Source organism: Molothrus aeneus, chromosome 4 (genome assembly GCF_037042795.1).
Source record: "Molothrus aeneus isolate 106 chromosome 4, BPBGC_Maene_1.0, whole genome shotgun sequence".
In the NCBI taxonomy this organism is placed as follows: domain Eukaryota; kingdom Metazoa; phylum Chordata; class Aves; order Passeriformes; family Icteridae; genus Molothrus; species Molothrus aeneus.
In genome coordinates, this window is record NC_089649.1 from 58,516,813 (window position 1) to 58,528,473 (window position 11,661).

Genomic DNA, 11,661 nt, shown 5'->3' on the forward strand with positions numbered 1-11,661 from the left:
TGTAACCCACACTTTTACACATACAAAAGTTGGCAGGGAGGGGGGAACATAGATCATTGCAGTGCAGCTGAACCTTAGACCTCTCTGTCACTAATTCTGCAGGAGCTTGAATTTGTTTCTGAGTTTCATGCTTATGTGTTGGGGGATACAGTATGGGTATAAATGAAGGTGGTATAGAATGTAATCTTATCCCCTAAAGAGTGGCAGCTGCACCAATTACTAAAGATTAGGAGCAGGCCTGATGTTAACAGGCCACACCTGTAGCCAATAAGAACAGTGGTATAAAAGAGTGGATTGGTGGGCTCTGGAGTCAGATGGCTGCTACAAGGACCAGGAACAGTCAGTGCTTAGAGGAGCTGCCTGTGAGAAACATTGAGGAGGTATGAAACTCTGGTGATATGGAATCCTTGCACTATAAAGATAATAGAACTCTTGATAAATAAGACAGCACTTAGGGACACTGTCCTAAATGCAGTCATATAATCAGAGAAGCCTAGAATGGTTTGGATTGGAAGGGACCTTTAAATACCATCTAGCTCCAACCCTCTGCTACGGACAGGGAACCTTCCACTAGACCAGTTTGCTCAGAGCCCCCTCCAGCCTGGCCTTGAACATTCCCAGGGATGGGAAGTCTACAAACTCTTAGGTTAACCTATCCAGTTGCTTACCACCCTTATAAAAAGCTTCCTTCCTCCTATTTTCTCTAATCCTAATCTCTTTCAGTTTAAAGCCATCACCCCTTGTCCTATTATTGCATGCTCTATGCAAAGTCCCTCTCTGGCTCTCTTGTAGACCCCCTCTAAGCACTGAAGGGCTGCTGGAAAATCTCACTGGAGCCTTCCCTTCTCCAGGCTGACTCTCCTGCCTCAGCCTATACTCACAGGAGAGGGGCCCTCTGATAAACTTAGTGGCCCTCCTTTGGACTGGTATTCCTTGCTACTCAAATAGTTCCTTATTTTGGGTGTTTGAAGTTCTTCGCTACCATTTTTTGTGATACAGGGCAACAAGAAGTTCAAAAGGTAACTTTGAAATCCTTGGTGGAATTGTTTTCATTATCATTCTCAAATTCTGCTAAACACAATGATAGTGCAACATGTTGAGGGCATTGCAGGATGCATCCCTCAATAGCTGGTAAAAGACATTTTAGAGAAGCTCATGATCTGATAAAGTTCTTATCATTGTTCAAGACAGGGAAGAACTTGGCTAAAGGAACACCCAAATTACGCAAGCTCACCTTGCCACCCCCATAGCCAGGCACTTTTTTTGTGCTGGGAATGAGAACTGGCACTTCTCCAGGAAGGTGTGTCAGAGGTAGGTGAACACGGCCCTGAAGTGTCCTATTGTGTTGTAACAATCTTTCTGGAGCCCCGAAGGCGTGTCCCTGCCTTTATAAACACCGCGCTGCTCTTGCAGGAGCTCCGGCTCTTCTGGAGGAGGGAATTGCACCAGGAGCTGTGTTTGGGTGTCCCCAGCCCTCTGCCAGGTATGCCCTTCGCTTATCTTCCTTTTGCACTGTCCCCCTTGCAGCAGAAGGTTACTGTGAAATCCTTATCCGTTCTAATGTTGTTGTTTGCTATGCTTGCAACAGAACTGTGAATGCCACGTGAGGTTTCCTAAAGAGGGGTTCATGGAATGAAGATTTGTGCATAGTACAAGGCATGGAGCAAGTTTAGTAAGGACTAAGTACACAGCCTGCTCATAGAAGCTGCTACCTGTGTGTTCTACTTTCTAATTTCATTTACATGAATTTAGATTATTTAGATATTTGCAGATAACTGAATGTTGAAATAGATTCTTTATAAGCCTGGCTGCACATTCATTTCTGCTTTCTAACACAAAAACTTGCCTACAGCGATAACTATGATGGAAACATCTAAAAAATACATTTAGGGTTTTAACCATCAAAATGCCAGGTTTAAACCCCTCTTTGATCCTGAAAGCAGCTTTATAAAGGCAACCACCTACAGAAATAAGCATGCTCTGTGCAGGTGCAGGGATCACCTTGATAATAATTGGCTATCTAGCTGCATTTCAGAACTGAAGTTGCACATTTATCCCTGGAATTTAGTGGCTTTAAACACAGCACAGTACACTGCAGGTTATCTTCAACATCAAAAAGGCAGTTCTGTTTGTCTAGCAGTCAAGGTGGAAAAGAATGCATTAATAGTTTTTGCTGTCTGGAAAGACAACCATTACCAACAAAGACAACCATTTGTTTCAGAGCAAATTTGAAATATTGCCATAACCAGTGAATTACAAGGATTTTCAGGATGTCTACGAAATACTTTTCCTCAACTTGAACCAAACAGTTTCCTTTCTGTCTGGCATATTTTTGAAGAATAGCCGGAGGTTGGAGTCAAAAATGCTTATGAGTCATTTTACAAAATGGGAGATTGTGGGAACTGCTTTATTGTTATAATTTAAGATCTCCATCTGAGATTGACAAATCCAAGGTCTAAATTTCTTCTCTGACTGCAGGAGAGATTTTAATTAAGGTAATTCAATCACTGGGCAGTAACGTGTCCGGGCAGTGATTCTTCTGTTCCTCATTGCATAGATAACAAAGTAACTGAAAGTTACTCCACAACCTCTTACAAGGGTAATTCATAATGGTATTTAGACCAGGAATTATTCACACAAAGGACAGATCATTTTGCTGAGAACATCACTTTAGTAGGTACCAAAGTGCAGTACGATGCCATGTCTGAAAAACTTTAACTGTCAAATGTAACACAGCATTAAGTGAAAAGGTTTTTTATTGTTTTGTTTCTTTTTGAAGGCAGATACCAAGCAGGACAGAGACCATGAGGATCAAGAGCTTTGGACTCCTTTGTGTGTTGATGCTGGTCTCCCAGATGCTCCTAGCCAACTGTGAGAGACAGAAGGAGAGAAAAAAGGGAAGACAAGGCATAGAACATGGTGGGAAAAAACAAAAGGAATTTAAACAAGGAAATGAAAAGGGGCAGAAGTCAAAAGGAGGAAAATCATCTCCTAAAGGCAAGTTTGAAACCAAGGAAAATGCTGAGTGCACCTGGTCAGTGATGGACACAAATGCTGTTACTGTGCACGTGCAGTGCAAGCAAGGGGACAGTGAGTTCTGGTGTGAGTTCTCTGGAGACCCTTCCAGCTGTGCACAGTATGCAGCAAACCAGAAATCCTACTGGAAGCAAGTCTCCAGATCTCTAAAGAAGCAGAAGCAGATTTGTCAAGACCCCAAAAGTGTACTAAAATCTAAATTATGCAGGAAAGGCCCACAAAGTGCTCACCTCAGGTTGACTCACTCAAGCCTACTAACAGCAGAGGGTCCTGCCAAAGAGAACACAATGCCTCACACAAAAGAAGTTGTTCAGACTCCAGCAGATGCCTCTGTGACTGAAAAAAGGCTAGAACAAAGTCCTCAAGACTGTGTGGAAGATGTAGATTACATTGACCAGAAAAAGGTGGCTGAGGAATACTGTCCAGAAGGTTTGCTTTCCTTCTGCAACTTCTTTATCACAATGGTCCAAGACAAACGATGCTGAGGAGGTGTTTCTAAAGCTCTGAATCATGAAAGCCTGGTCTCTTTTAAGTTACTGCAAACCATTCCAGATTTTATTCTCATGTTTTATAGTGTATATAAGCAAGAAGGAATATATTTTTCTGATTTTGTATATACACAACAGACTAACACATTTGAAGATGTTCTAGATGCTATGTGCCCACAGATTGCTTCCCAATGGATGTGTTACCAGTGGATGTTACATATTCTGTGCAGAAGTGTATCAGTCATCTCCTTGGCCCTCTTTGAGCTGTGCTAGCCAAAGTGATGAATTCAGTGCCATGCACTTCTTGGTTATGTACCATGCTTTTGACCTAAAAATTGTTAAGAAAAATAAACTTCAAAATACATTAAAAGTATTTTCTCTCTCTGTGTTTTACTAGGTTTGTCTATAAGTGAAATGTATCTTAGTCAAAGGAGAATCTTCCACAATATCTAGGTGAAGTGTTGTTTATGAAGTAGTTTTAAAAATACTTCTGCAGCTTTGCAGACTTCAGCTTTTGATAGTGAGCTACATTATCATTAGGTTTTCATCACTGTAGTTATGAAGGGCAACAAAATTTTCTGATTTGTCAATAAGTCTGCAAATCTGCAGTTTTTAATCCCACCAAAGGATGTCAAAACGCTTTGACAATACCAATTCCTCTTTTTTCCTGCAGTCTGAAACACATTGTGCCAACTTTCTGGTAGGTAAACAGAGACACAGGGCTAGAATGAGTTATACAGGTTTGTACACAGGCCCAGGACTGGATCCCTTACTCAACAAATAAAGAACTCATATTCAACACTGCCTGCAGGATTTTTTGAAATTCCACATTCTTTTATTTTTCTGTATGGAGGATACTAATATTTTTCTGTTCATTAAATTTCATCTGTGTTAAAAAACACAAACAAAAACCCACAACATAAAAACCCCTCGCAAAATTCCAAGAACAAAGATTTTGGAAAATGTAAAGCTAAATAATGACAACTGATCTTTGCTAATTTTTGAAAATTCAGCTGGAAGAACTGTAGAATACAACTTACACTTTTCTTAAATACAGCTTACACTTTTCTTGTGGATCTGAGCACAGAAGTATGGTCTTCTGCTAGTGATCCACTTGAGAAAACTTGAAATTTAATGAAAAACAGTTTCCCTGATAATGTCTAGCAAATTAGACTAGTATTTCTATCTCTTGAGAAAATATAGCCTGTTTCCTTCTGTTAATATGTCATTGCTAGAATATTTTTAAGATGGGTAGCTAGGAGTTGAATGTGGGATGCTGCCATTAGTCAGTCAAAGTGTGTTTGAGAAGGATTCAGATGTATTTCACCAAGTAAAAATGGCAAAAAAAAGAGATTCTTCTTACTGAAGTTGTAGTCTCTGCGTGCCCTGTGGAAACACTGGCTGTTACCAGGCCATGCAGGATAAATTTGGTTGGACTGGTGCCCACGGCAGAGCACAATTCCAGTAAAAAGGGGCATCAACACTAATACCTGTGAGGCTGGAAGACACATCCATTTCGGTGCCAAGTAGGGTGTGAAAACAGCTACCAGCTCTTTATGACTAAGGGAGCTACATAAATGCTGAAAGGGCAGGCAAATTGCAGCTGCTAGACACTTTGTGCCTTCACATGAGGAGATGATTGAGATTAGAAAGTCAAAAATGCAGAGGAAGTATTAGAGCTTTATTTGGCCCAAGCAATCAGACACTACAGTAATTAATTATTAATGTCTACTGTGGTATACAGACACCTTTCTATTAGTTCCAGATTATAACCAGAGCACTGGGCAGGCCTGACTTAAGAGGCTTACTTGCTCCAGCTATTTTGGAAAACATCCAATCCTACCTCCCCTTAGCTTCTGTTACTCTGGGGAGCACTGAGGTGAGGACTTTGTTTTCTGAAGCAGATCACTCTGCTCTGGGTTGCTCTCCCTGTGGCTGCCAGCCAGCCAGGCACACTGGGCCACTGACATATCCCAGAGCAAATTCCAGCCAGGGATTCCAGAGCTGTGAGCTCCATCTCCGTGTGCAGGACTGTCAGCACCTGGAGCCACGTGCTGGAGTTGCACGTTCCTCCCCAGGGATGCGTTACATTTCTTCTGCCTCATCTTCTTGATTCCATTCAGGGCTGACTTTTATCTCCACGTGCAGCTCTTTGCAGGAGGAAAACATCATGCTCATTCTCAGCAGTTCATGGGTGCATTTCACCTTCAATGAAACCTTCCAGCAGTTGTGCAAGGACAGTGTGGAGCACCAGCAGAAAAAGGAGATCTCTGTGCAGCCTTTTTCCTCAGAAGGTGGGCTATTGTGAGAGTGAACATCTCAAAACTGTCTCAGTATGGAATTTTTTGCCTCAATGAGAGTGTAGTTTTGAGTGTTTTTCAGAAGGGTGCATTTCAGAATAGCAGGGTCTGAGGCAAATATATCTGGAGTCTAACTTCATTACAGCCTGTTCTATAATTGTACTGATCCCAACTCTTTGGCTAAGAGGGTCTGAGGTCTCATTGCACCCTCCAAGCCCTGTGTTTTTTCAGCCAACATCCACAAGGCAATCACTTGACAGCAATCACATATGAGTCTTTCTTTGGGGCATTTAGAGAGTCACTGAAATCAGTATGACTTTGGAGATTGTGGAGTCAAGCCAGTTAACATCAATAAAACATTTCCTGGTATTGTTCACCTTAGGACCTCTGCTTGTTATGAAAAAGTTCACAGCTGAGCTCAATTCTCTGACTCTTTGTCCCAGGTGCACCAGTTGTCCTCGTGTCAGAACTTCATGTTTGAAGGACTTGGTGGTAGTGACTTTTCTAACACCTTTTCTAGCAGGGCAGGCAGGACTGCAGGGAAGGAGAATAATGAATGGGTTTGAATTCTGAGTGCGTGGTCCAAGTCCTCACATTGAAAACCTACAGTCTCAGCCTTCTTATGTTAATGTGAGTCATGGAAAAATCATCCCTATTTCACACCTGGGGAAACGAAGTACAGGAAGGCTGGATGACCTTGACAATCATGGGAAGAATATCAGAGGCTGGATCAGCTACCAGACAGAGGTCTGGAGTTCCTGTGGTTTCCTTCTCCCATGCCTCATGATTAGACCTTTCTGCAAAAGAACTGCATGGATTTGTTCTTGACGATATCCAGCTAACTTCTAGGCATTTTAAAGTCATTAGGAGTATCTTGGTGAAAAATTAGATTACTTTCTCTGCAATATAGTTTGTTTTCCAGACAACCCTGGGTGTTATAATTTGAATATTTACTTGGGAAGAAAGATAGAGCTTTTGAAGAGAGGAAACTCACTTTAACTTCAGAGATGGAGCTTCAGGGAATTTCCCTTCTAGATGATGCATGATCTTTTTAGATAGACCCAACCCCCACATACTCCTGCAAATTCTTAAACTCTCCTCAAACTTAGGAGAGTCAAAAGATCAATTTTATTTTAAAAAGAGAAGAGGCAAATTTGGAATTTTTCCAATAGTTATCTCCTAACATATGATGGTTTTATCTGGAAAAAGTTATATATTTTTTTGTATTCACTAGGAAATGGGAAGACATTGCTAATGCCAAGAAAATAGCTCTGGCATTACTTAAGAAATTGTAAAATTACAGCTCCTTCAAAGTTTTATTCATTACTATTTACTGCAGTGTATTTTATGCCCACTTTCATACAAGATTTCATTGGAATGAGTTTCCGATCCTTTTGCAAGCTCCTTTATTCATTTACCACTTTGGCAACAGGACAGATTGTGTATCTGATCTCCAAAGCTGCTTGACTGCTTAAAGGAGAATGGAACTGAGTGACTCAGCCTTCCTGCTTCCAGGAGTTCCCCACCCTCCTCTTCCCCCAGGGGGCCAATGGGTATTTCCACCTGATCTCGCCTCACCTGGACCTGGCCAACCCTAGTGGAGACTGTGCTCAGACAAGACACATTTCACACTGCCATGCTCCCTGTGCAGACAGAGCTGAACCTGGATAATAAATTCCCCTCCCTTTTCCACTTTTGCCTTGTTTTTTTATGATGCTGCCTTGAGCAAGGCAGCTCAACACTTGTTGGCTGCTGCTGCACCTCACTCGTGCCTTTGCTGGGTTTGCATTCCAATTCAATATTTTATATAGGGTGTTCCTCCAGGCTATTCCAACAATGATACCATAACAGGAACTGATTAAAGGGAAAATCCAGCTTCAAGGATGGGAAATTCAGCAGGTTCCAGCCTGCAGGCGTTCCTTGCAGTCTTGTCACTTGGATGATGCTCCTGACAGGAGCATACATGTCCTCTGCCTGTTATCACCATAAATGCTGCAAATCCTAGGGCATTTCTGTGTTCTAACATCCTGGAGCTTCTTTCTGCTCCCTCCTCGACCGAGCAGGGGAACTCTGAACCCTGGCTGCAGTCATCCCTTCTCTTCACAGAGCCAGAGAGGAGAAGGCAGAATGCAAGGCTCCTAGGAGGGTTAGGGTTATCAGACACTGGACACCTGGAGGGCTCAGACTGTACCCGTGTGTCTCTCCTGCTCCTTCCACTGCTGTTACTACAGAGAGACAATAGATGGTCACAGATAAAGAGAGGAGACTGGCCATGTCATACAGCTTTTACCTGTTTGCAGAGCTTTGTAGCAGGAAAGGATGTATTAGGGCCCAGTTTATCTCTTTAACAAGGATTTATACATAAGGGATTTCTTTGGAAACATACTTTTATCCATGTAAACTATGTGCTTTATTTAGCCACCAGAGTTTCTTCCAAACTTGCTCATCAACCCCCCTGGAAATACCTGGTTTTTAAAGTGATAGAGAGTAAGTGGAAGAACAGTGAAATGCTCCCATCAAGCCAAAGTTACCTGCCTGCCTTGGCCCCAGGTCATACCAGGCCCCACATGGAAATGATAAACTTAATTAACCCAAAGCTGCCAGTGGAATGTGTAAGTCTCACACTGATTTCCAGGCAACAAACAGACACATCAAAGGGACTTTGTTATATAATGGGAGCCTGTGACATGTTCAAACCATCCACCAGTGTGCACATACAAGTACTCTGTGGTGTTTTGTGTATGCCAAGGAAGAGAGTTGTTCCAGCCAGCCAGAGCCTTTGATGTTAAAATTAGTCTTAAAATGAAAGAATTACAATATTATCTGTAACAGCAATGTGTTCTGTACATCCATAATATGTGCACTAATTATATGTAATAGGTGTGCTTAGATAATAGAATATTATTTAAATAATTTAAATTACCTTTACATCTTTTGCCTGAAGGTGCTGTGGTCTCTAGAGTCACTCTAGAGGTGGTGTGGTTCCCTGAAAGATCTTGCACTGCTTTTGGGCTATTCCACAGCAGCTGAATTCCTACAGGTGTGCATGCCATGGCAGCTCTGTTCCCACTGCTTGCTCAAAGCCTGCAGTCCCCAGTGTCTGGCAGGGAGGACTCCAGGTAAGTGTTAAACTCAGAAATGCAGAATATTCCTCACTTACACGTGCAAATGGCACAGAAGAGAGCTAAGGAGTAAGCTCAGGGACAGACAGCAGTTGGAACACTTGGGAAGCTGGATATTGTGCAATTCCAGAGGAAATTTTGTCTCCAAAGAAACAGTGACACTTGGGCTGCACGTGCTGGTGCAGAAGGGGTGTTGGGGTGCACAGCCCCCAGCTGGGTTAGGGATCAGCTGCTGCTGCTTGTGCAGGGTCTCCAGAGCTGCCAGGCCACTCTCACTGCAAGGGAGGACTCCAGCCAAGGTCCAGAGAGGAATTACACTGTGCTGCCCAAGCTCTTCTCAGAATTTCAGTCAGATGCAGCTTCCTTCACTGTCTGAAACTGCTTTGTGCTCTGTCAGTGCTCTGGTGTGGCTGATCTCACATAGGCAGGGGACTGGGAGAATATTTAGAAGTCCCCCAGGTCTGAAGGAGGATCAGTAATTAAGGCAATTTTCAACAGTTATTTACAGAGAAGATATTAAAAAAAATTAAAAGTGATGGTTTAAAAACAAGAGCAGAAAAATTGTTGTTTTCAGAGAGGCAGGTTAAATATTACCAATTAGAAACATAGTTTTCTTATCCAGTGGTTTTATCTTGAACGTTCTTTCATATAAAAGTTTCATTTATACTACAATCCACAGAATCCTATGAAAATGTGAATATCTTTACCCCCACAGTGTCAGTAAGGCTTAAAAACATAAATTGAGTCTGCGCTAGCAGTTCAAAAGCCAAATTCCAAATACAAAGAGCCTCCTATTTATTATTACCTTAAAAATTGCTGTCTAACCTAATCTCATAAGGGTGATCCACCACTTCTGAGGGCTTTACACTGTGAGGAGAGAGATACCAGGCAATCAAATGTGAACAGTATTACTAGAAATTACAGAATTAGTAGACATTTGTAAAGTTGACTTTTTCAAAATAAAGGAGCAAAAATGTACCTGCAAAAGAAATGTTAAGAAATGATCACATGAGATTCTGTGGGGGTGATTCTTAGTAGAATAAAAGTGTAATTCACAGAAAGCAGAGATTGCCAATGTAGGAAATGTAGGAGTTTGTGATCCCACCTGCATGGCTCATCTGAATTTGCCCCATACTTGCTCCTGTAGGTCTGGCAAGAGTACAGCTGACATTTCCATTGTGTGTTGGCTTCACCCTCTGGAAGCACAGAAAGGTATCTGGAGATTAAAACTCTCTTGCTTTCCTTATAGCACCAGTGTACATATCACCCTTCCTATCTCCTGAATGCTGAGTTTGATTTCTCTTTGCATTTGTATTCCTTGAGTGGCCTTGTGTTTTCCTGCTGAGCTCCACCCATTTACCAGAGCACTGTTTGCAAGGGCATTTGTCTATTCAGTGCTGAGGAAGCTCCTCTGGACTTGCATAAGCACAGCTCAGAAGTAACTTTGGCTATCATCAGAATTAATTTTATCTTTTGAAATAGTACTGTAATTTACTATGGATGAGTAAGTCAGAGGAGGCCAAATAATTAGGTGCTTGCAAATAGAATTAATTGAGAAATTAAAAATAGGATTAAAGGAGAAAATAGCAGAGGCACAATCAGTGTCTATCTCTCAACAGCTCTCTTTTCACACTCTCCTGTGTCACGTATTTTAGGCCATGTCTTTTAGGCTTCTTCATGAATACAAGACACAGCTGCTGCAGGAGCTCAGCACACACTCCAGCCCATATGACCCCACTAGAGGTACTGTACTTGACCTGATGGACAGGGAACCATTGACTGCCTAAAAGGATCCAAAAGTGATCATTCTGGCTGGTTTTGTGACTGGGACACCCAGCTATTGTGGAGTGTTATTCCCACTCTTAGGCTGGGGGCTCATGATGTTTCCTGACGATGGGACATTATTGATGCAGGGTGAACCCCAAATGGGGAATAAAGGGCTTTGACTCTATGATTTCAGAAGGCTGAACAAAAGTTTTATTAAGCTATACTGTATTGTAATACATACTATACTATACTAATACTAAAGAAAAACCTGTGACCTTTTCAGACAGTCACGATACAGTTTTGACTTAATTGGTCAATCAATCTAAAATACCTATCACCAGTGCTTAATTAAGAAATTACCTTTTGGTAAACAATTTTCATAACACATTCCTCATGTGCCAAACAACCGATGCAGTAAGTGAAGATAAGAATAGTTTTTCTTCTTCTCTGAGCTTTCTCACTGCTTGTGAAGTTGTGCCTGCTGCTCTCTGTGAAGAGAGCTGCAGCCACAGGGTGTTCTTAAGGGTGTAACTCTCTTGCAGCCCAAAGTTCAGCTGATCACTGGCAGTGAGCAGTAGTTTAATCCAGTGGCTGCTGTCACAGTATTCCTCCTAATTTAAATAGAGGAGGAAACAAACTTCACTGTTTGCAGCAACACTTGAAGTATTTGCTTTCTTTAGGCATGTTCTCACTAGTTTAAATGTTCTTGTTACTGCAACCAACTATGACAAGTTACTGCTCATCACAGTCACCTCAGATTTCATCCACCAATCGCACGTGTGCAAGAGACCACACCATGTCTGATGTTTGTAAGAAACATCTTTGAGACTAGCCCAGTTCATGGTCTATTTTCTCTCCTTTGTTTGGAGTGGTGGTGTTTCCAAATGCCTCTGGTTCTCAGAATTCTACCAACATGCCCTAAAACTTGACCTCTGAACTCTTAATGCC

General features: G+C 41.9%; 1 protein-coding gene across 1 annotated transcript; it reads left to right on the plus strand.

The window, feature by feature from the left end:
• The first annotated feature begins 2,804 nt into the window (after window positions 1–2,804).
• Window positions 2,805–3,521, plus strand: FGFBP1 (fibroblast growth factor binding protein 1). Its single transcript, XM_066549187.1, has one exon. It carries the CDS (start codon window positions 2,805–2,807, stop codon window positions 3,519–3,521), a length of 717 nt encoding a protein of 238 aa, XP_066405284.1.
• Window positions 3,522–11,661: the final 8,140 nt, after the last annotated feature.

Bases quoted from the DNA above. Each gene is read 5' to 3' on its own strand.
- FGFBP1 (XM_066549187.1), top strand. From the start codon at position 2,805: ATGAGGATCAAGAGCTTTGGACTCCTTTGTGTGTTGATGCTGGTCTCC.